This window comes from Ranitomeya variabilis, chromosome 3, assembly GCF_051348905.1.
Source record: "Ranitomeya variabilis isolate aRanVar5 chromosome 3, aRanVar5.hap1, whole genome shotgun sequence".
NCBI classification, from domain to species: Eukaryota; Metazoa; Chordata; class Amphibia; order Anura; family Dendrobatidae; genus Ranitomeya; species Ranitomeya variabilis.
Genome location: NC_135234.1, coordinates 631,453,254 through 631,479,448, shown reverse-complemented (window position 1 = coordinate 631,479,448; position 26,195 = coordinate 631,453,254). Strand labels below are relative to the sequence as shown.

General features: G+C 41.4%; 1 protein-coding gene across 1 annotated transcript in view; it reads left to right on the top strand.

Moving 5' to 3' along the window:
- MCRS1 (microspherule protein 1) overlaps positions 1 to 19,158 on the top strand; it is a 37,487-nt gene extending 18,329 nt beyond the window's left edge. Inside the window, exons 9-13 of the mRNA XM_077297497.1 lie at positions 506 to 598; positions 3,748 to 3,830; positions 3,916 to 4,003; positions 15,009 to 15,136; positions 17,342 to 19,158. Coding sequence (XP_077153612.1) covers positions 506 to 598; positions 3,748 to 3,830; positions 3,916 to 4,003; positions 15,009 to 15,136; positions 17,342 to 17,428 — 479 coding nt within the window. The 3' untranslated portion in view covers positions 17,429 to 19,158. The remainder of the gene's footprint in view (positions 1 to 505; positions 599 to 3,747; positions 3,831 to 3,915; positions 4,004 to 15,008; positions 15,137 to 17,341) is intronic.
- Positions 19,159 to 26,195: the final 7,037 nt, after the last annotated feature.

The window sequence follows — 26,195 nt, the reverse complement described above, 5'->3', positions numbered from 1 at the left end:
GACTGACTGACCTTCATTTCTTAAAGTAATGATGGCCACTCGTTTTTCTTTACTTAGTTGCTTTTTTCTTGGCATACTACAAATTCTAACAGTCTATTTAGTAGGACTATCAGCTGTGTATCCACCAGACTTCTGCACAACACAACTGATGGTCCCAACCCCATTTATAAGGCAAGAAATCCCACTTATTAAACCTGACAGGTCACACCTGTGAAGTGAAAACCATTCCCGGTGACTACCTCTTGAAGCTCATCAAGAGAATGCCAAGAGTGTGCAAAGCAGTCATCAAAGCAAAAGGTGGCTACTTTGAAGAACCTAGAATATCAGACATAATTTCAATTGTTTCACACTAAGTATATAATTCCACATGTGTTAATTCATAGTTTTGATGCCTTCAGTGTGAATGTACAATTTTCATAGTCATGAAAATACAGAAAAATCTTTAAATGAGAAGGTGTGTCCAAACTTTTGGTCTGTACTGTATAAACAATTTTTTTTTTTTCAGAACTTACTGTTGCGGACCGTCGACAGAAACGTGAAATCCGTCAACTAGAGCAAGAACTACATCGCTGGCAAGTTCTGGTGGACAGCATAACAGGTCAGTATTTTAATATATTTTCCATTAAATACATCACTGACTTATGTACCAGTGAAACTGAAGTGTTTGCATACAATCAGTCTATTATGTTTAATGCTACATCAGTGAATTGTATTTATATTGACATTAGATATTAATAGTGAGACCATAAAATGCTGATTCTCTTATTAATGTGCTGATTCTTTCCTCCAGTGACTGACATTAAAAGCTGATTGCCCAGCCCATAGACAGAATACTGTGTCAATAAAATCAGTAGGATTTGTCACTAGAAACTCTGTAGCCAAGTTTTAGGTATATAACATTTTGTATTACTGGTAACTTCATACTTACCTGTTCCCAATACACAAATAATTTGTAAAGGCCCCATACACATTGGTTGATATTGACAAGTTCGGCTGACAGTCTAATGGGTATAGAAGCCCCCGACAGATGAATGTCAAGGGTGGTAAGCATCGTGCATGACTGCCGATCCTTTAGTTCCTTGAGTTCAGCCGGAGGCATCTGGCAGTGACTCTCTTATGGTGAACAAGGAGAAGTCGATAGACCAAACGGTCCTGTGTATGGCAAAGGTGGCGAGATAACAGCTGGCCAAACCGTGTGTGTGACGGCTGTCTGTAAGGCACTGGTACGCTGCGGAGATTGCTGTAAATCAATGTGCCGTGGTGTGCTCACACCCTCTGGTCACTGTATACTGAGAGCTGGACGAAGTCGCACCAGCACGCCTGTATTACTGAAAATCGAAGGCTGCCGGCAGGAATACAGTTTATTTCCTCCTGGCAGCTGGGCTTTCAGTATAGCAGCTGAGGGTCATTCCATATCAAGTGATCCAAATATGAATATTTTTTTTACCTGACGTCTTTTAGATTTTTTTTATTTTTTGTTTTTATGAAGTACAACTTTAGTTAATTACAAATTAAAAGTTTAGAATTTTTTTCTACATCAGTTAATTTTTTTACAGATTTTTAAAGTTTTAAAAAAGTGCAGATTTTTGCCTGGTATGGCTTTACATTTTTTATCATATCTCGGGCTAGAATTAAGATATAGAGTTCGGAGAGGCATCATTTTTCTCAGAACGGTACCGGCTTTCATTTGATATGTCACAAGACTATGTTTCTTTATATTTTGTTTTGGTGAAATCAAATTAAACATTTTGATGCGCAATTCTGAAAAAAACTTATGTTTTAAAATTGTGAAAACAGGCATGTGTGTTACTTGTGTTCTTGTTTATATTTGTACAGGGATTAAGCTTGGGACCTATCAAATTTATATATTTTTTTTAAGCCTTGAATCATCTGATTTTATGTTTGTGTGAGTTTCTTCCCTTTTTCTTTTCAAATTACAACTTACTGCATTCAACATTTATATGTAACAATAAAGAAACACAAAAAACAAATACCGAAGTGCCAGAATAAATACATCTTAATCATCATAACAACTTGCTCAGCATTTTCAACCTGAATTCATTGAACAAGTCAAAAGATAAAAGGTGATCACATCCTCAAGTGTGATTTTCTAAATACAGTCTGATCCTAATAATATGTTAAAAACAAGATTAAAAGAACCAATATTTCTACCACCTATTTATACATTGAACAATTTTTTTTCTACTATATCACTAAACATCTCATTTCTGAAGTGTTTAAGAAGAATAGTACAGTAGTTAAATCCTCGTACTATAAAATATGAACTAATCAAACAATTAATAGTAGGTTATTACACTGGCCTGTTATCATCAATGTGTCCCTTCTAGAGGATGAAATGTCATCTTGCCCATAAGCGCTCACTAGCAATGGCCGTCTCCTTCTGGTTCAGAGTATGTGCGGCTGTCATGGTGCTCGGCTTCACCGGAGTTATATCTGATTTTTGTAACTTTTACAATGTCTGATTTTCTTGGATACACAAAGGACGGCGCTGGACCAGAAGGTGCAGAAAAGTCACTTCTACTTCTTCATTTTCACAATCTTTGGAGAGTCCAGTAGCCGCCAGCGCCCATCATATTCACAGGTCAAATAGCCAGTTGTGTCATCCATTGCCGATCTTGTGCCGCCTTCTACCACGTCATGGACGTCACTGTCTTTATTTCCACTACATGGAATGACAGTCCGGTATTGCGGAGTCCCTGTGATGGGTTCTGCTTCCTGTAACCGATGTTATAACAAACTCTCCTCCTCTTCGTAGTCCTGGTTTGTACAATACATGAACTGGACGTTAAGAGTATTTTTCTCCCTCCATTTGAGGAGTTGCCTGGGTGTTCAGATTTGGTGTGAATACGGTCTGTGGAGGCCCGAGCTGCCGGCCGGTCATCTGCTCGGCAGTCACTGTCTACCCCTGGTCATTCTCAGCCCTAACAAAGCTTCTCCTCTGTCCTCTCCTGCTTCCAAGTGGTAACATAATAAAATAATACAGGAATATCTAGCAATCATGGATTATTTGGTAAATATGGACCCCACACTTTTAGACCACAGGCTGAACAGACCTGAAATCAAGATTTTTGAACTGACACTGTAATAGTTTTATTTTTTAAAATATCCCATCCCGATCCCAGCTTGTATTTTGGTGCAGAAGTGGCTAGGAGCATAACTGGCACATGTGCAGTTTTTGAAATTTTTAAATTAAACGTTTTTTTCAGAAATGCGTTTTAAAGTTTTGCGCTTGCGTCCGCATAGGTAAAATATTAAAGATACTCTTGTGACATATCTGGTGGAAGCCTGTACAGTTCTGAGTATAATGCTGTTTATTTTGTTTCTCTATCTCTTTTCTAGCCTGAGTTATGGGGAGAAATGTAAAGGCAGGCAACACCGAAATTCGCACTTTTTCCGAACTTTGAAAATCAATAAAAAATTAAAAAAAATCTAGAATTTTTTTTCTTCACATTTTGCATTCTCTGACACACTATTACCAAATAACAAAATCTCAAAAGAATTAAAAATATAGTGGTAAAAATCATTGGTTCACTTGACATGGAATGACCCCTAGGGACTTTGGGACGCTGATGACCTGCATATTTAGGCACATAACAGGTTCCATTTAAGTGCTGCGGAAGAGACTTGACGGTGTATTAGACACAAGCATGGTGCCACCTCTGGGACCGGTATCTATTGGATACTAATACATTATTTTGTGACTATAATGAGTTTTGTTGTGTGTAGGAATGAGCTCTCCAGATTTCGACACACAGACGTTGGCAGTTTTACGAGGGCGCATGGTGCGATATCTCATGAGGTCTCGAGAGGTAATATACTTTAATAAAAATGTCTTTTATTGCTGTTTTTTTTTTTTTTTTTTTAATAAAACAGTTTGTTTTCTCTTCTTACCAGATAACACTAGGTAGAGCCACTAAGGACAACCAGATTGATGTGGACCTGTCACTAGAGGGCCCAGCATGGAAGATTTCCCGCAAACAAGGTAACTTTGGGTGTGATAAGATCTCTAGATCATCTGCTACTATTGGCTCATCTGCAATGGATTTATAAATGCCCACATTTAAATGTGGATATACTGTATTTTTTGGGTTATAAAGACGCACTTTTTTCTCCAAAATTTGGGAAAATGAGGGTGCGTCTTATAATGCGGCTATACCTTACTGGTACTGTTGCCGCAGGCTGGGATGAGGGGGTGTCCGGTACTGCTGCTTGTGTCCGGCACTGCGGTGGTGTCCAGTGCTGCTGCAGGTGTCTCTGGTGCTGCTTTTGCTGTCTCTGGTGCTGTGGGGGGCTCTGCCGACATTTTGTGAAAGGCCAGAGCCCCCGCAGTTCCATGGTTTCCAGTGCGATGAACTCCGGGAAAATGGCTGCCGGGGGCGGCGCATACGCAGATGGAGATCTCGGGAGATGAGATCTCAACGCCAAGAACTCCATCTGTGCTTGCACCGCCCCCAGCAGCCATTTTCCCAGAGTTCACCGCACTGGAAACCATGGAACTGCAGTGGTTTCTGGCCTTTCACAAAATGTCGGCAGAGCCCCTCGCAGCAGCATCGGAGACGGCCGCAGCAGCACCGGACACCCAAAGCGGCGCGCCACACATCAGACCACCCCCTCATCCCAGCCTGCAGCGACCCTGGGACCCCGCCTCACTGCGGCCACCACCCCCGGTAAGCAATAAGAAGCATGGGTTATTAGAAGCACCACCATTTTATTGAACAAAATTTTTTTTCCTATCTTTCTCCTCAAAATTTTGGGTGCGTCTTATAATCCGAAAAATATGGTATCTCAATTTCTAGATCTTGCTATTGTGGTTCTTATACGGAAACCTCTTCACAATGGTCTCTGGTTAGAAGTGGTGTACCCCAAAGCTCATTGCTGGATCCGCTATTAATCAGCAGTTAATGATTTAGCAGGCGGGATTGATAGTGTTATTTCTATTTTAGCAGGTTTTTACCAAGCTATGTAGTATAAGTATAGTGCAGTCGTTGGAGTATGTTCATAAGTTACAAGTTGATGTGGACAAACAGACCTCCATTTGGCAGATGTTTTGTTGTGGAGGAAGTTAGACTTCTGCTCATGGGCACTGATAATATGCGGGCATCATATGTTCTAGAGAGAGAGAAACTAGAAGAGTCACTTGTAGAGAAGAATCTGTGTGTACTTGTATATCACTGACTAAATAACAGCATGCGATGTCAGGCAGCAGCTTGTAAAGCCAGCAAGATATTGTTGTGTCTGAACTCACGGGACATGGCTGTAATATTACCCCTTTACATTAGTGCGACCTCACCTGGAATTTGCAGTTCTGTTTCTAAAAATGTATGGAAGCTAAAAGATGTACAAGGAAGAGTCACAAAACTGATGTGGGGCACAGAGTATAGGATCTTGGTTATGAGGAAAAATTAAAAGCATTGCATTTATTTTAGTATTGAGAAGAGGGACATAGTTAACTTATACAAGAACATAAATGTCTCGTACAAAAGTATGGTCAAAAGCGGTTTTATGTGAAACCACCTCAAAAGACAAAAGGGTGCTTCATGTGTCTGGGGAAAGGCAGGCTAAATCTCCAGGGGAGACCAGGCTTCTATAATAGTGATGAGCGAATGTGCCCGAATAAGGTGTTATCTGAGCATGCTCATGTGCCAACCAAGTGACTTTGGCGTGCTTGAATAATATGTTCGAGTCCTTGCGGCTGCTTGTCTCACCGCTGTCTGACAGCCACAACACATGCAGTAACATAGTAACATAGTTAGTAAGGCCGAAAAAATACATTTGTCCATACAGTTCAGCTTATATTCCATCATAATAAATCCCCACATCTACAGGTCCTTCTCAAAAAATTAGCATATAGTGTTAAATTTCATTATTTACCATAATGTAATGATTACAATTAAACTTTCATATATTATAGATTCATTATCCACCAACTGAAATTTGTCAGGTCTTTTATTGTTTTAATACTGATGATTTTGGCATACAACTCCTGATAACCCAAAAAACCTGTCTCAATAAATTAGCATATCAAGAAAAGGTTCTCTAAACGACCTATTACCCTAATCTTCTGAATCAACTAATTAACTCTAAACACATGCAAAAGATACCTGAGGCTTTTAAAAACTCCCTGCCTGGTTCATTACTCAAAACCCCCATCATGGGTAAGACTAGCGACCTGACAGATGTCAAGAAGGCCATCATTGACACCCTCAAGCAAGAGGGTAAGACCCAGAAAGAAATTTCTCAACAAATAGGCTGTTCCCAGAGTGCTGTATCAAGGCACCTCAATGGTAAGTCTGTTGGAAGGAAACAATGTGGCAGAAAACGCTGTACAACGAGAAGAGGTGACCGGACCCTGAGGAAGATTGTGGAGAAGGACCGATTCCAGACCTTGGGGAACCTGAGGAAGCAGTGGACTGAGTCTGGTGTGGAAACATCCAGAGCCACCGTGCACAGGCGTGTGCAGGAAATGGGCTACAGGTGCCGCATTCCCCAGGTAAAGCCACTTTTGAACCATAAACAGCGGCAGAAGCGCCTGACCTGGGCTACAGAGAAGCAGCACTGGACTGTTGCTAAGTGGTCCCAAGTACTTTTTTCTGATGAAAGCAAATTTTGCATGTCATTCGGAAATCAAGGTGCCAGAGTCTGGAGGAAGACTGGGGAGAAGGAAATGCCAAAATGCCTGAAGTCCAGTGTCAAGTACCCACAGTCAGTGATGGTGTGGGGTGCCATGTCAGCTGCTGGTGTTGGTCCACTGTGTTTCATCAAGGGCAGGGTCAATGCAGCTAGCTATCAGGAGATTTTGGAGCACTTCATGCTTCCTGGCACCTGCTCACAGTGCCAAAACCACTGGTAAATGGTTTACTGACCATGGTATTACTGTGCTCAATTGGCCTGCCAACTCTCCTGACCTGAACCCCATAGAGAATCTGTGGGATATTGTGAAGAGAAAGTTGAGAGACGCCAGACCCAACACTCTGGATGAGCTTAAGGCCGCTATTGAAGCATCCTGGGCCTCCATAACATCTCAGCAGTGTCACAGGCTGATTGCCTCCATGCCACGCCGCATTGAAGCAGTCATTTCTGCCAAAGGATTCCCGGCCAAGTATTGAGTGCATAACTGAACATTATTATTTGATGGTTTTTTTGTTTGTTATTAAAAAACACTTTTATTTGATTGGCCGGTTGAAATATGCTAATTTATTGAGACAGGTTTTTTGGGTTATCAGGAGTTGTATGCCAAAATCATCAGTATTAAAACAATAAAAGACCTGACAAATTTCAGTTGGTGGATAATGAATCTATAATATATGAAAGTTTAATTGTAATCATTACATTATGGTAAATAATGAAATTTAACACTATATGCTAATTTTTTGAGAAGGACCTGTACATCCTTCTACAGAACCTAATAATTGTAAGATGCAATATTGTTCTGCTCCAGGAAGACATCCAGGCCTCTCTTGAACCCCTCGACTGAGTTCGCCATCACCACCTCCTCAGGCAAGCAATTCCAGATTCTCACTGCCCTAACAGTAAATAATCCTCTTCTATGTTGGTGGAAAAACCTTCTCTCCTCCAGACACAAAGAATGCCCCCTGGTGCCCGTCACCTTCCTTGGTATAAACAGATCCTCAGCGAGATATTTGTATTGTCCCCTTATATACTTATACATGGTTATTAGATCGCCCCTCAGTCATCTTTTTTCTAGACTAAATAATCGTAATTTCGCTAATCTATCTGGGTATCACAAACAGTGATGGCCTGTTTGTTAGGCAATCCCTGCATATGTTTCAGCTGTCGAACAGCCACGAGACATGCAGCTGCGAGGACTCGAACATATTATTCAAGCACGCCAAAGTCACTTGGTTGGTACATGAGCATGCTCAGATAACACCTTATTCGGGCACATTCGCTCATCACTATTCTTTACCATAAGAACTATTACTATATGGAATAGTCTATGTCTGGAGCTGGGCACTTCAGGAGCTGTTGATAATTTTTAAAAAGGCTTAGGTGATTTTTTAGAAGAAAATAAAATATATAATTATATAAATGTATAAAGTGCTTTTCTGAATGTTTGGTTCAGAGGACTGACAATTGCTATCAGGAGAGAAAGATTAGCTCTTTAGGACAGACCTGATCATGTATTTTGGTTGTAGAGATACCCCCTTTATTTCCCATCCCTCAGGTAAACTTTAGAGATATATATTTTATAATTGTTTTAACCATGTAACTGTTACCCGGTGTACAATCCAAAACAACAGGTAAGCTGTTATTCTGGTGTTTGATGTTTTTTTTCTCTTTATGCCAAATGTATTTATTTTATATTTTAATAGATAAGACTTTTATGGAAGCAGCGATATGAAATATGTTTTTTTAAATTGGGTAAAAGGAGGGGCTAATTTGAACTTTTGTATTTTTAATATTTAAATAATTATTATTTTTTATTTACTTTGAGGCTGCGATCATATGTATAGCACAACTTCCTTTCACAAGAGAATTGTCATGGCAAGCACTGGGATCATCAGCAGACCCCCGGCTGTCAGTAAAACCCATCGCCGCTGCTCGATCATGGCAATTACACACCGATAGTCTTGTGAAACGATGTGCTCCCCCCGGCTGGTGAGTGTTAAGTGACTCTGTCGAAGATTGACAGCGGCATTTAATATGTAAACAGCTGCATGGACCCAACATATGACGTAACTGTTTGTAATGTGTCTGGAATCATGTAAATGTATGGCATATGCACTGGATCCCTCACACATATGGACCGGACTCCATCTCCAGAACAGAACCCTGATGCAAGCCACTGTCTGTGTATAGGAGGTCAGAATTTAACAATTTTTTTTAGGAGATTTCCAACCTCCTCCCCATGAAAATGGTGTGCATTGGGGCCCTGTTTTTATTTTGGAGACTAGGTTGTGGGACCCACATCTCTTACAGTTTTACTGCAATGGGAATACTCATTTAAGGGACTCTGAAGTATGGCGGATTGGGAACATTTCCATACATGAATTCTACTATTGCTATAAACATTAAAACCATAAGGCACTTGGTTAACATTCTCTGATCAATATGTGTGAAGTCGTCCAACCACGTCAAGGTGTACCTGTCCTATGGATAATCCCCTTCTGTATCACCTCTGTGCAAGTCAGGCCTCATCTCAACTGGGGAAGTGGAGGAAACAAGGCTTCACTGGCACTTAAAAACCTGTTTGGGAAAGGTGCATTTGTATGTTAATTTAATATTGAAGGCGTGCAGGCCCCCTTTTTTTTTGTGTACATTGGGGAGTGGCCCCCTCCAGGGCTAAGCACTTTTATATATACACAACCTTCCCAAACAAAGTTTTAATTGTGAGCTAAAGGTACCTTCACACGAAACGACTTTGTAACGATATCGCTAGCGATCCGTGACGTTGCAGCGTCCTGGCTAGCGATATCGTTTAGTTTGACACGCAGCAGCGATCAGGATCCTGCTGTGATGTCGCTGGTCGCTGAATAAAGTTCAGAACTTTATTTGGCCGTCCGATCGCCGTGTATCGTTGTGTTTGACAGCAAAAGCAACGATACCAGCGATATTTTACACTGGTAACCAGGGTAAACATCGGGTTACTAAGCGCAGGGCCGCGCTTAGTAACCCGATGTTTACCCTGGTTACCAGTGTAAAATGTAAAAAAAACAAACAGTACATACTTACATTCGCATCCCCCGGCGTCCGCTTCCCACACTGACTGAGCGCCGCAAAGTGAAAGTGAAAGCACAGCACAGCGGTGACGTCACCGCTGTGCCCTGCTACTGCCGGCGCTCAGTCAGTCAGTCAGTGCAGGAAGCGGACGCCGGGGGACGCGAATGTAAGTATGTAGTGTTTGTTTTTTTTACATTTTACGCTGGTAACCAGGGTAAACATCGGGTTACTAAGCGCGGCCCTGCGCTTAGCAACCCGATGTTTACCCTGGTTACCCGGGGACCTCGGCATCGTTGGTCGCTGGAGAGCGGTCTGTGTGACAGCTCTCCAGCGATCAAACAGTGACGCTGCAGCGATCGGCATCGTTGTCGCTATCGCTGCAGCGTCGTTTCGTGTGAAGGTACCTTAAGCCTGGTTTCCTTTCATTCCCCATTCAGATGAGGCTTGGTTTGACACATGGAGAGGTTAGGACATTAGGGATGGGGACCATCCATATTTAGATACATCTTGATGTTGTTGGATGGCTTTCATTTTTTTTTTTCATAAAAAACGCTAAAGACCCTTACATTTTTAACGTATATAGCAACGGCGGAGTTCGTGTATTCATTAATCGCAGTGTGCTGATACATCACGTATGGGACCTTCAGAAAGATTTTTAGCAGACTCTGGAGTTGTGGTACATTGTTCTACTGTTCAGAAACGCCTGCACAAATATGGCCTTCATGGAAGAGTCATCAGAAGAAAACCTCTCCTGCATTCTCACCATAAAATTCAGCATCAGTAGTATGCAAAAGAACATTTTAAACAAGCCTGATGCATTTTGGGAACAAGTCCTGTGGACCGATAAGGTTAAAAGAGAACTCTTTGGCCACAATGATCAAAGGTATGTGTGGAGAGAAAAGGGCACAGAATTTCAGGAAAACAATATCGCTCCAAGAATGGATGAAAATCCCTCAAACAAGAATTGAAAGACTCTTGGCTGGCTGCAAAAGCGTTTACAAGCTGTGATACTTTCAAAAGGGGTGCTACTAGGTACTATGTATGCAGGGTGCCTAAACTTTTGCATTAGTCCATTTCCTTTTTGTAGTTTTCAAAATGTAAACAATGACATATATGTATATTTCACTGTTTACAGTTCAAAAACTACAAAAAGGAAAATGGACTAGTGCAAAAGTTTGGGCACCCTGCATATTTAGTACCTAGTAGATATATACAGTGAGGAAAAAAAGTGTTTAGTCAGCCACCAATTGTGCATTTTTTCCCACTTAAAAAAATGAGAGAGGCCTGTAATTGACATCATAGGTAGACCAAAACTATGAGAGTCAAAATTGAGAAAACAAATCCAGAAAATCACCTTGTCTGATTTGACAAGATTTATTTAGCAAATTATGGTGGAAAATAAGTATTTGGTCATTAACAAACGTTCATCTCAATATTTTGTTATATATCCTTTGTCGGCAATGACAGAGGTCAAACGTTTTCTGTAAGTCTTCACAAGGTTGGCACACACGCCCCTGAGGAAGCGGTATTTTGAACGCAAAACGCACTTTGGGGTACGTGGCCGAGGTTAAGGCAGGACAAACCACCATTATGGGTAATTATTGTTTTACTTAAATATATTTTCACATTGATGTTGTGGGCAGCAGTGGTGATCGTTGTACCACGTGTCAAGGCGGTCAGCTTGAGCACATTTAGTTATATAGATGTGATATGCTGCAATCCATGGCGACATGTTATATATTTAGCAGCTGCACCCCACATATGCATATGTCCTGACCTTTCTTCGGCCTCAGTTTTTCACACTTGTGGATTTAATCACCTATTGATTCTAAAAACCCATGTATTGTTCCATTGTATATGTTAGGTCAATTTATGTATTGGCGTTATATTTTTTGTATAAATAAATTTTGATCCAATGTTATTGTCTATGTAGACTCGATTTTCTCCTTGATTATTTACTGTTGGTGGTATGTTGGCCCATTCCTCCATGCAAGGCAGTGATGTTTTTGGCCTGTTGCTGGGCAACACAGACTTTCAACTCCCTCCAAAGGTTTTCTATGGGGGTTGAGATCTGGAGACTGTCTAGGCCACTCCAGGACCTTCATATGCTTCCTATGAAGCCACTCCTTGATTGCCCTGGCAGTGTGTGCTTGGCATCATTATCATGTTGAAAAACCCATCCACGTTTCATCTTCAATGCCCTCCTGGAAGGAGGATTGCACTCATAATCGTGCGATACATGGCCCCTTTCATTCTTTCATGTACACGGATCTGTCGTCCTGGTCACTTTGCAGAGAAACAGCTCCAAAGCATGATGTTGCCACCCCCATGCTTCACAGTAGGTATGGTGTTCTTTGGATGCAACTCTGCATTCTGTCTCCTCCAAACACGACGAGTTTTGTTTCTACCAAACAGTTCTACTTTGGTTTCATCAGACCATAGGACATTCTCCCAATACTCTTCTGGATAATCCAAATGCTCTCTAGCAAACTTCAGACGGGCTCGGACATGTACTGGCTTAAGCAGGGAGACAGGTCTGGCACTGCAGGATCTGAGTCCCAGGCAGCGTAGTGTGTTACTGATGGTAGCCTTTGTTATGGTGGTCCCAACTCTATGCAGGTCATTCACTAGGTCCCCCCATGTGGTTCTGGGATTTTTGCTCACCGTTCTTGTGATCGTTTTGACCCCACAGGGTGAGATCTTGCGTGGAGTCCCAGATCGAGGGAGATTATCAGTGGTCTTGTATGTCTTCCATTTTCTTATTATTGCTCCCACAGTTGATTTTATCACACCAAGTTGCTTGTCTATTGCAGATTAAGTCTTCCCAGCCTGGTGCAGGGCTGCAATTTTGTTTCTGGTGTCCTTCGACAGCTTTTTGGTCTTCACCATAGTGGAGTTTGGAGTGTGACTGTTTGAGGTTGTGGACATGTGTCTTTTATTCTGATAACAAGTTCAAACAGGTTCCATTACTACAGGTAATGAGTGGAGGACAGAGGAGCCTCTTAAAGAAGAAGTTACAGGTCTGTGAGAGACAGAAATCTTGCATGTTTTAGGTGACCACATACTTCTTTTCCACCATAATTTGCAAATCTTGCCAAATCAGACAAGGTGATTTTCTGGATTTGTTTTCTCATTTTGACTCTCATAGTTGTGGTCTACCTATGATGTCAATTACAGGCCTCTCATCTTTTCAAGTGGGAGAACTTGCACAATTGGTGGCTGACTAAATACTTTTTTCCCCTCTGTAGATATAGATATATCTTTTCTTTTGCTGAAAAGAGATGTTCTTTTCCTGAAATTCTGTGCCTTTTTTTCTCCACATATATATCTTTTGATCATTGTGGCCAAAGTAGAGTTCTATTTTAACCTCATCAGTCCACAGGACTTGTTCCCAAAATGCATCAAGCTTGTTTAGATGTTCTTTTGCATACTTCTGAAATTTAGCACAGCTTTAACTCCTTTCTGACATTGGACGTAATATTCCGTCCATGTGACCTGGGCCTATTTGACCACGGATGGAATATTACGTCACCGCAAATCGGCCGTGCTCAGAATCGGCTGACATCAGGCACTAGGTTCCACGAGTGGTCACAGACCGCTCCCTGCACTTTAACCCCCAAAATACTGCATTCGAACACGACCTATAAAACTGTCGCACTAGTTAACCCCTTTAGTGAACACCATAAAAAAAATAAAAAAAACAATGCTTTATCATCATACTGCCGAACAAAAAGTGTAATAACGAATATAAATAAACATGGTACCGCTGAAAACATCATATTGTCCCGCAGAAAACAAGCCGATATACAGCCCCATCAGCAGACAAATAAAAAAGTTATAGCTCTCCGAATAAAGTGATGCAAAAATAATTATTTTTTCTACAAAATAGTTTTTATTGTGTAAAAGCGCCAAAACATAAAAAAATATATAAATGAGGGATTGCTGTAATCGTACTGACCCGAAGAATAAAACTGCCTTATCAATTTTACCAAACATGGAACGGCATAATCCCCCCTCCCCCCCCCCAAAAAAAAGAGAGAAACACATGAATTGCTGCTTTTTGTTCATTCTGCCTCCCAAAAATCGGAATAGAAAACGATCAAAAAATGTCATGCGCTCGAAAATGGTACCAATAAAAGTGTCAACTCGTCCCGCAAAAAACAAGCCTTCATGAGACTCTGTGGGCCGAAATATGTAAAATTATAGCTCTCAAAATGTGGTGATGCAAAAACTAGTTTTTGCAATAAAAAGCGTCTTTTAGTGTGTGACAGCAGCCAAACCTAAAAACCCAATATAAATCTGGTATCGCTGTAATCACACCAACCCGAAGAATAGTCGCCTATCGCTTATACCGCATGAGGAACCGCGTAAAAAATAAATAAAACCAATTCTTCACCTGCTGTTGATTTTTTTTTTTTTTTTTTTTCATTCTGCCTCCCAAAGATCGCTGATCGGTGATAGCTGCTATTGCGCAGGAGTTGTTGGCGCCATCTTGGAGGATGACATTATTTTTTCTTTTTCTAGCAAGATGGCGCCACTGGTGCCTGTATAATAGCAGCTGTTAGCGATTGCCGATAGCTGCTACTGTACAGGCGCCGACAGCTCAATCTAGGAGGAGGAATATTAAGATGGTGCCACTGGCGCAGTAGCAGCTATTCGATCACCTCTATATACACCGATAGCTGCTACTGCGCAGGCGTTGCGAGCGCCATTTTCAAATAGATTTTTTTTTTACGATCAGGATAACCTCAAGCATATTAACATATTTTATACACAGTACACATGTGTTATGCGCTGGCACCTGCCTACAGAAGGTTTTTGTTTTTTTATTTCCAGTATGTATATATAATATTCATTATGTAAACTAGGGGGCAGGTCACTGAGGGCTGCATTATGAATACCTAATCAGAGCACCACATGAAGACCCCCCCCCACAGGCCGCCCCGGAGCACGGGCATATCATTAACTACAAACTTAAAATAAAGATTAAACAACAACCACAAGACGGATTTCATCACCAGGTATCATTGTAATCAGTATAACGGCACCGACCTGACAGTGTGTGTAGGTTACTGAGCACAATCCTGCTGACAGGTTCACTTTAATCTGACACAAATGATTTTCCTACTGGTATACGAGACACTAGTCTTAGTAAATCTCCCCCTAATGCCATGGCCTAAGGATTGTGAGGTATGAAGAGTGTAGTTCATTGTACCGTTTTAGTTTTTTGTAGTTTGTCAATGAATATTTTTCAACCTTACAGTCCGCTTAAAATGGCAAACACTTCTGCATTTTTTGTATTGAAGGTGTTATAAAGCTGAAGAACAATGGTGAATTTTTCATTGCAAATGAAGGAAGAAGAGCTCTTTATATTGATGGGCGTCCTGTATTACCCGGGAGTAAATGGAAGCTTAGTCACAACTCCGTGGTGGAGGTAAATGTGCTTTTGCTTTATATTTAATATATTTCCGCTACTTATCGGTTTATTACTTGGGCCTCATTCACATGTTCGTATTGCACATAGGTGCTTTAAGTGTTTTTTACGGATAAAATGCATACCAATTGAAATCCATGCTGTTATTCACATGCACGTTTTTTTTTTAAAGACCGTATATCTACAAAAATCGCAGAGACTTGTCCGCTTTTTTCCAGCAGCACAGATGAAAAGTATCAATACAAGTCTATTGGTCCATGAAAATCACAGCCAGCACACGGGGGCATCAGTCTACCATCCTTGTGCTGTCATTGATTAACATTGCAAAGGATAGAAGAAGCTTTGTACTTTACCCGTACTTACTGTGCCAGTGACCCTGTCACAATATATGTGAGGGGACATATGTGTCACGGAGATTGCTTTCTTCTGTGATCTAAAACCCATAAGTTTCTCTCCAGCGTGCTATGTGCTGAAGGGGTTAACCAGCCATGGTAAGGGACTGGGTTTTGGTGAGTAGGTGAGAGATGGGTGGAACGCCTACTCACCATATCTCCACCTCAGGGTGTGGCTGGGGAGTTAAATGTTCAGCCACTGTTGTTAGGAGAGGAAAGTCTCCAGACGTGGCTCCAGGGAGAGCTAAGGACTTTGAGTGTTGCCTGTGGGTAAATCTCGCGGAAACAAAGTACTCTATTGGACTTTATCTTTTTGTTTTGATATTAGGCCAGAAAGGCCACGTTTATTTTGTTCAGCCCTGCTACGGTTTATGCTGTGCTCTAATAAACCAGCAGGTGATTTGCCCCAAGAAGTGTTCCTGTGTCTACCTCTGCAAGCAGCTGAGTGAATCGGCCCCTCACAATCTATAAAAAGCACCAATGACACTTGGATCCAAAACACTGAGTACACGCTCCGTTTTTTGCCAATGTGAAAACCACTGTCTGAATGAGACCTTAATGTGAATCTGTCGGCACAAATATGAGTGTCCTAAATACAGCACCTTGTCGGAAACATGGCCATAATAACAGTTGTGCCTCTAGTGTTTTAATCCAGTGCTGAGTTTCCCAGAAATTCAGGATATACTTAAAAACATTTTTTATTTTTTTGTTGGGACCACGGGGTAACCTTTGGGCACATGCAAATACGTGCCCCCCTACCCAAGGATCCCATGCCATAGATGGTACAGTCCAAGATTGGCCGTAGAGTTTATTAGGTTAGGAGCAATGTTTTTGTCGCTGTTGTTAGAGGGAGGTAGATGCTGGCTGCGTAATACAGCCGGAGCCTGCTGGGTATGGTGCAGGATCCAGTACCGAACATTGGATGCACCTGTATAAAGTAATGTTTTGTTAGAAAATGACCTACCGGTAATTATTAAAAGATGATCTGGTGGCTCCTCTAACATGTCTGTTATACTAAATATGTGTATTCCGCTTTTCTTTTTTTCTTTCTTAATACTCTACATTCCTTTATTATTTTTCTCATTGAAATTTATGAATAAATTGACAACTAGGTGTTACCATTCTTCTTGTCAGTGGGTGTGTCTTTTCATAGCCAGCACTGATTGGACAGTGTCAGTGTGCTGGGACACTCCCTACTGGTAACGCACAGGTCACCTTGATAATACATTTCTGGGAGGAATAACAGAGGAACTGCACAATGTAGAGCTGAAAAGATGTACCCTAAATGTTATATTATGGGAATTAAAATCATTTAGGTTCAGTACAGACAATAGGTCCTCTTTAAATCATGTATTTCTGTTCAACTGTTTTTACAAATAGTTGTATTTTTTTATCTGACAATATGTAGAAATAAATCCTGACATATATTGTGGTTTTCATTTATCACATGCTAGATAACATTGAAGGGTAAGGTTTTAAGCACATACCCCAGGGGTCATACTGTGCTCAATAGTAATGTTCACAATGTTCTGTACCAGTATCACAGCAAACACACACAACTCTCCTATAGAAGTGAGTGAGCAACTCTGGACTACAGGTTTGTATGGTTCATGCAGCTGCTGTTAACAGAGACTCAGCCAAGATGCCTGCCCTTATAACTGTATACAGAAAATAGAATAATAAAAAAATCGCTATTAGAAATAATAAGAATATGTAGCTGTATCTGGTTTTAATTCGTAAAAAAAAAAATACCCTTGGTGATATGATTCTTTTAATTGAATTCATGATTTGTCTCTCCATTTCTTTTCCATAGATTTCTGGCCTTCGCTTTGTGTTCCTAATCAATCAAGATCTCATAGCTCTCATTAAAGCTGAAGCTGCCAAGATGATTCAGTCTTGAAGAAAGCTGGTTTTCGATCTGCAGTACATGAGCTGTTTAGGGAGATATATATAGCGCTTTTGTTTGCCTTACACTGTGCTTAAATGATATGGACGTCTTGGGTGGCTAGTTTAATTTTTATTAACATTTAGTCATGTGTTTTGGGCTAAAGACATGTATCTCGATTGACTAAAGAGCAGCATTGTAAACACATACTTTCATACATGAAGCAGGGCTGTGACATGAGAAGAAATACATTTTTTTATTGAGGTTTTTTTTTTTTGCTCCAACCTCAGTCTCCTGTGCTCAGTTGCTATAAAGCTCTCTATGATGCAGTAGAGTGAATATACAAATAAGCATAAAGGACGATGAAGTTAAAACCCCCATGATGCTCAGTCAACGAGGAGATGAATTCTTCTCATGTCACATCCCATCCATGGCTGACAAAGGTATGTGTATTTACCATACAGCTATTCTGTCATTTGAGACATACGTCTCAAGCTGTGTTTCTTCACACTGCAAACCATCCTGACACATGGCTGGGATGGGCTGCAGTTTGAAATATGGGACAAGGGCCATTTTGTCACATTCTTGGAGGACGCCTTCAACTCTGAATCCTTATTTGAGCTCATCCTGATTGGAGTTTGACTTTTCTCTGCCTTTTGACAAGCTCCTCTGTGCTGATTTTTTTTTTATACCTCCAACCACATCAAGTTGAACTGAACTTTCATTTGATCATAGATCAGCTGTAATAACTGAGAAAGACAGAAAAGAGCTCATTCAGACGTCCGTTTTTCTTGCACAAGTTCTACATGTGGATTTCATGGATAGAACTTGTATCTATTAAACTCTATGGAACTGTTCACATGACCACGTATTTTTGCGGACTGATTGACTTGCCTAAATCACGAAGACTTGACTGATTTTGGCCTAAGCTCTGGATCAAACTCGCCAGCGCAAGTCTATGGGTCAACCAAAAAAATCAGACAGCACTCAGACTGTTTGATAGGAGAAGCTTGAGAAACCTCCCTCAGTTTTGTTGATTTCAATTTGAGAAAAAGTTATGAACGCAGACCAAACCCTGATGAAACGTGGACCGTTTTTTGCATTTAAGAAAATTTGCTGATGGTGGAATGAACCCCTAAGGGCTCATGTAGACGTCTGTACAAATCTGTCTGAGCACAGACCGCTGATGCACCAACTGGCCGCGGCTCTCCCCACTCGAGCATTGCAACCTTATAGAAATATATGAAGCGGTCACGCTCAGGTCGGGGAAGCCGCGGCCAGTCTGTGCATTGCATGTCTGCACGAGTCCTTAGATTTACAAACTCAGAATGAGCTCACTGACGGATATTTTTTTTGCAGACTCCAAGAGGGTGCAACAGATTCTGCGGAAGACAAATTGTGCAATATTTTGTAAACAAACCAAATTGAAAAAAAAAATTGTGGCTCTAAAATCCATTCATTTCAGTAAAAATTAAAATGTAAGTTTCCCAAAGGTGTCCATTTCCTTTAAGACTTTTTAAAATGATTTTCAGGTGGACCCTCAAGTACTGTCTGTACTAGCTAAGTGGGTGACCAGAGACTGTTACTGAGGGCAGGGATAGACCCATCCTGCATTCTTCATACACATTTAAGAACATTGTTATATAGCATAGTGGATTTTCTGCTAATATTTTTGGATGTCCTTGTTATATGCTTTTCTTAATGGCGTTGCACTCTGATTAAATGACATGTCCTTTGTAAAGAAACGTGTCTTTACTGCATGCATAAAAAAAATAACCAACAGGAAACATTTATTTATCAATCTTTGCTGTAAAATATGAAAATGGAAAATTCCTTGGCCATAGTCCGTAATTTAAAAAAAAAAAACTCTCTTAATTTTATGCAGTAGGATTTTTTTTTTGCAGTGTATTACAGGTGTGTAATTCTGCTCTGACAACAAATTTTAGATACATAACTTATTGAATTATTTTAAGTTAATAGTTTGCTGTGTTTCTAGATAAACAATAGGTCGTACTGTCACAAGTATGGACTCTTTTTAACCTAGTGTACTTCATATAGCAAAGAGTGGATCATTGACCTAGAAAAACCAAAGGAGAACGTGCATCTCTGACAAAATCAGGACACTTAAATACAGAGTTGCATGCGCAATCACAGTCTGAGTAAATTCATTGATGTGTTACTGTACTTCTCACTCCAGTGACCACCAGTAGTATAAGGTGATTAGTGAACTACAGACATGGCATCTTTCTGATAAAAAAAGAAAAACCCACAATGGTCACTGAAATAGCTTGTAACCAACAAAAGTAATTTTCAATTTAAATTTACTGAATATCAACTAATGAAAATCAGACATTGTTTTTGAATTGCAGGTCAACAGAAAAAAAAATTCATCAAAATGGCCTAGACAGAAATGATGGTATTCTCAATATTTTGGCTGACAACTTTCTTATGCACAAAATCACGAGAAGAAATTCTGGATAAATTGCCAATTATGAAGTCGACTTCTGTTTTCTAATGTGACACTCCTCCTGATGTTCTGAGATGCTCCTCAAGAGCTCAAGATACAGCCTTCTCTGTGAAAAGAGCGTTGTGGATTAAGCAATAGTTGGGTGATGCTCCATCAAAGAACTATTTTTGTTTCTAAGACTTTTGTCCCACTTGCAACTGCAATGCGAGAAACTTGCATGAGTCTCTCCCTCAAATACCCCACACCGGCGCTGGCACTCAGGACCGGAATGTGTGGCTGCATGTATTTCTACGCAGCTGAGTTCTCCAGTCCGAAATGCTGGGGCAGTGCCGGGAATTGAGGCGAGAGACTCGCATAGCAGTTGCAAGTGGGACACCGATCCTTACCCTTTCAGCCCTCAGATCTTTTCTGTCCACAACTTGAGGAAATGATTAAATCTTTGGGTGAAGGTAAGGGTTTTTCTTTTCCACAACATAAGGTCAGGATTTGGTCAGGATTTTTCATCAGTATTTGTAAGCCAAAACCAGGAGTGGAACAATTAGAGGAAAATTATAATAGAAACATATGCACCACTTCTGCATTTATCACCCACTCCTGGTTTTGGCTTACAAATACTGATGAAAAATCCTGACCAAATCCTGATGCAATCCTGAACGTGGACACATACCCTAAGAGACCTCTTCAAGTCTTTTCGGTCTCAAAGAAAAAACTCTCTAAGATTTTGAAAGAGGTTTTTGGAAAGGAGGCAGTACAGACCAAAGCATGAAGCAGTTCCAGCAAAAAAACAAGACATCCTTTCTAGTGATGAGCGAATGTGCTCAGATAATGTCTTATGTGAGCATGCTTGGGTGTTATCCGAGGATCTGGGCGTGCTCCAATATTATGCTAGAGTCTCTGCTGCTGCATGATTTGCGGCTGTTTTGCAATCCTCGCATGTTTGAGGCTGTCTAACATCTGCAAATCATGCAGCTGCAGGGACTCTAACATAATAAACGAACATGCCCAGATGCTCGGATAGGACGTTATCCGAGCACGTTCACTCATCACTAAATTCCTTTCATAAATCTTCAGTTATGATGCCGAAAAACAGCTATATTTAGGAGGAAGATTATTCTTTTTTTTTACAGCATGGTCAGTTGCTTCCTAAGATCTTTGGATCTTACAGGTAATAAGGAGGGGTTAATCTTTGGAACTAAGAGACTTCCTATCTAATCCCTTCTGTTGCATCAGAGCAAAAATCCAGTGATCTGGCATCTGATACAAGACTTCATTCATAAAGGGGCCCTGGAACAAGTCCCAGTTCAGCAAAAAAGGTCAGGAATTTAAAATGGAGACCATTCGTTTCAGGACAGCAATTTTTCAGAAGGAAGACTTCCTGTGAACCATAGATCTTCAGGATGCATTCCTGCACATTCCAATTCTACGAGCCCATCGGAAATTTCTTTGATTGGTCGGTGAAGTGAGCTCTCAAATATTCTATTTCCAGTTAACCTGTCTTCCATTTGGTCTTGCAGCAGCTCTAAGAGTTTTCACCAAGGTCTCTGTAATGCTTGCAGCAGCCCTGAGATTGCAAAGACTGGTTAGTGAAAGCATCATCCAAGGAGGAGTTATTGGGTCACCTTCACATAACCCTGAAGTTACTCAGATCCCATGGATTTCTGATAAATCAGGCCAAGTTCCATCTGTTGCCCTCCAAAGAACACAAATTCACCAAATTTATCATCAATAAACACGTTCCTTCAATCAGGGTATGCTACAAGAGAATACACAATCTACAATTCAGTGTGAGACATCTTATCCACAGCCCCAATGTCACTGTCAGATCAGCAATGAGTGTTATAGGAACCCTAACTTCCACCATAAAGGCAGTACCTGCTGCTCGAGTGCATTTCTGTTCTCTCCAGAGAGAGGTTCTGAGCAAGTGGAACAGGAGCCTCACTTCCCTAAATGATGTTTCTTTTGAGGTCCACCAAACAAAATCTTCATTGGTGGTTATCTCCAAGCAGTTTGCGGAAAGGCAGGACTCTTGACACCTCAACAAGCAGTGACTCTCATGTCGGATGCATCAATCTCAGGTTGGGGTTACCGTGTCAGTGACAATTGGGTCCAGGGAGTCCGGTTGAGCCAGGAGTTCCATTTATCATCCAACCTAAAGGAGCTAAGAGCAGGCCCCATGTCATTTTAGTCCATGCTAGTCCAGCAAGCAGTGGTGGTTCAGCCTGACAACTTGGTCTTGGAATCAAGAGTCTGTCCCTGGTGGTGAAATGTCAGCAACTGTTCAACTAGGCAGAAAGAAATCTAAGCATTTCAGCTATCCATATTCTGGGGATATCCAATGTCCGAGAAGACTGCCTGAGCTGCAACAGGATTCATCTGGGAAAGTTGAGTCTGAACCACACGATTTTCCTGCAGGTCAATCACAATATGGGGCTCTCAGATCTGGACATCATGGTTGCATGCCAGAAAGTGAAGACTCTTTGATTTTGTGCTCTCTGCCCTCTTGACCATACGTGGAAGGTCAACGGTCTCTTTTTTCCCTTTAAGGGCATGCTGATTTATGAGTTTCCTCCAATTCCATTAATAATGAAACCGCTGATCAAAATCAGACAAGTAAAATCAGAGGCGATACCAATCCTTCCCTTCTGACCTCGAAGAGCCTGGTTTCCACTTGTATGGCATTTGTTGGAGGGCAGGTATTGTAAGTTAGCTCTCCTTCCAGACCTATTCATACAGCAGTGCAACCATTATTTGCATACTGCCAGGTTACATCTGACCTTGTCTGCCACTAGAAGACCAAACTCACAAAAGGTCTATTCCAGAATATGGAAAATGTATTCTGCCTGGTGTTCCAAAGCAACTGGATTAGAAAGCTCTAGCTTTCCATTCTGCAGTTTCTCCAAGGAAGGATTCAAGAAATCTCAATTCTCGGCAGTCAACGCCTATCTGAATTGCTCATTTTCAAGTCACCACCTTATATGCCCACTTTTCAAAGCTGTCAAAAAACTCAGACCTCCCTTTCTCGCTTCGGTGCCCTTGTGGGATCTGGCCTTTCTACTGAGGGTCTTGCAGGAATCTGATCTGTTATCTGTTAAAAAATCTGTTATTGAAGACACTGTTTCTGGTAGCCCTTACAACCACTAAACATCTTCGGAAGATTCGAGCTTTGTCTTCAAGAGAGCCTAAAGGTACCGTCACATTAAGCGGCGCTGCAGCGATATCGACAACGATGCCGATCGCTGCAGCGTCGCTGTGTGGTCGCTGGAGAGCTGTCACACAGACAGCTCTCCAGCGACCAACGATGCCGAAGTCCCCGGGTAACCAGGGTAAACATCGGGTTACTAAGCGCAGGGCCGCGCTTAGTAACCCGATATTTACCCTGGTTACCATTGTAAATGTAAAAAAAAAAACAGTACATACTCACCTTCTGATGTCCATCAGGTCCTGGCCGTCTGCTTCCCGCACTGACTGTGAGCTCCGGCCGGCCGTAAAGTAAAAGCAGAGCACAGCGGTGACGTCACCGCTGTGCTGTGCTTTACGGCCGGCCGGCGCTCACAGTCAGTGCGGAAGCAGACGGCCAGGGACCTGACGGACATCAGAAGGTGAGTATGTACTGTTTTTTTTTTTTACATTTACAATGGCGGCCCTGCGCTTAGTAACCCGATGTTTACCCTGGTTACCATTGTAAAACATTGCTGGCATCGTTGCTTTTGCTGTCAAACATGACGATACACGCCGATCTGACGACCAAATAAAGTTCTGGACTTTCAGCAACGACCAGCGATATCACAGCAGGATCCAGATCGCTGCTGCGTGTCAAACTCATCGATATCGCTATCCAGGACGCTGCAGCGTCACGGATCGCTATCGTTATCGTTGCAAAGTCGTTTAGTGTGAAGGTACCTTTACTTGCGCATATTCTGGGATCAAATTGTCCTCAGGCTTATACCAGGATTTATTCCTAAATTCAATTCGATCTCCAACATCAATCATGAAGTAGTAATGTTGGTCTTTTCCCTAATCCAATAGGGGACGAGCAACAGCATTTACATTTGTTAGATGTCAGAAGGATCCTGCTCCTTTCATCTTCAGAAGTCTTCAAGAAGGATGAAAACCTGTTTGTTCAGGTTGGCGGTCCAAACTGAGGCCATGTGCACACGTTCAGTATTTTTCGCGTTTTTTTCGCTATAAAAACGTGATAAAAACGCGAAAAAAACCGCTAACATATGCCTCATATTATTTACAGTGTATTCCGCATTTTTTGTGCAAATGTTGCATTTTTTTCCGCTAAAAAATCGCATCTCGGAAAAAAAAGCAACATGTTCATTAAAAATGCGGAATTGCGGGGATTCCGCACACCTAGGAGTGCATTGATCTGCTTACTTCCCGCACGGGGCTGTGCCCACCATGCGGGAAGTAAGCAGATTATATGCGGTTGGTACCCAGGGTGGAGGAGAGGAGACTCTCCTCCACAGACTGGGCACCATATAATTGGTCAAAAAAAAAGAATTAAAATAAAAAATAGTCCTATACTCACCTTCGATGGCCCCCGAAGTCTTCCCGCCTCTCCGGTGCATGCTCTCTCTTCCGTTCCTATAGATGGTGTGGTTCAGGACCTGTGATGACGTCACTGTCTTGTGATTGGTCACGTGACCGCTCACGCGACCAATCACAAGCCGCGACGTCATCGAAGGTCCTGAACCACACCGGCATCTATAGGAAAGGACGCCACTGAGGAGATTGGCTGTCTGCAGAGGGTGAGTATAACCATTTTTTTATTATTTTTAAACATTCTATCTTTTACTATAGATGCTGCATAATCAGCATCTATAGTAAAAAGTTGGTCACACTTGTCAAACAGTATGTTTGACAAGTGTGATCATCCTGTCAGTTTTCCAAGCAATGCTACAGATCGCTTGGAAAACTTAAGCATTCTGCAAGCTAATTACGCTTGGAAAATGCTAAAAAAAGCGAAAAAAAACGGGAAAAAAACGCAAAAAAAAAATGCGGATTTCTTGCAGAAAATTTCCGGTTTTCTTCAGGAAATTTCTGCAAGAAATCTGGACGTGTGCACATACCCTGAGGCAAGAAAGCCAGTGAGGGTACATTGTCAAGATGGATCAGATACCTAATCTGCAACATTTACTTGCAAAATCATTATGATCCATCGCTTCCTGTCAAGGCTCATTGCATTAGAGCAACCTCTGCTTCTCGGGCTGAGATGCCACATGTTCTGCTAGAACATACAAGTGCTTCTCACTAAAATAGAATATCATCAAAAAGTTAATTTATTTCAGTTCCTCAATACAAAAAGTGAAAACTCATATAGAGTGATTACAAACAGAGATCTATTTCAAGTGTTTATTTCTGTTAATGTTGATGATTATGGCTTACAGACAATGAAAACACAAAAGTCATTATCTCAGTAAATTAGAATAATTAACTCCTGCAAAAGCTTCCTAAGCGTTTAAAAAGATCCCTTAGTCTGTTTCAGTAGGCTCCACAATCATGGGGAAGACTGCTGACTTGATAGATGTCCAGAAGGCAGTCATTGACACACTCCACAAGAAAAGTAAATTTTGCATTTCATTTGGAAATCAAGGTCCCAGAGTCTGGATGAAGAATGGAGAAGCACACAATCCAAGCTGCTTGAGGTCTAGTGTGAAGTTTCCACAATAGAGGATGGTTTTGGGGAGTCAAGTAATCTGCTGGTGTAGGTCCACTGTGTTTTATCAAGACCAAAGTAAGCGCAGCCATCTACAAGGGAATTTTAGAGCACTTCATGCTTCCCTTTGCCGACAAGCTTTTTGGAGATGGAAATTTAATTCTCCAGCAGGACTTGGCACCTGTCCACACTGCCAAAAGTACCAATACCTGGTGTGATGGAGGGGAGATATGTGTCACGGCGCATGATGGCATCAGTGATGTAAAACCAGAATTGTTTCCTCCAGCACACTATGTGTTGGGTCGGTTTATTGAAAGTTATATTATGGGCTAGTTTTAGTGGACATTCATAGAGCGGGAGGGAGAATGTCTGCATATCTCCACATGCAGAGTGCTGACAGGACCTGTGTGATGTCAGGATCATGTGATCAGTCACATGATGGAGAATCACATGGTCTGGCTTTAAGTAGCTGAACTCCAGGGTTAGTCTGGGCTATTGAAGGCTTGGAGAGGTCTGGGCTATTGAAGGCTTGGAGAGGAAGACTCCAGGAGAGTGTTTGTGCACATAGGGCTTGTGCAAGGACATTGTTAACCCTGAGTGGGCTGACCCCCATTAGTGCAAGGACTGCATGAAGTGATACTGTTTTGTTTTGG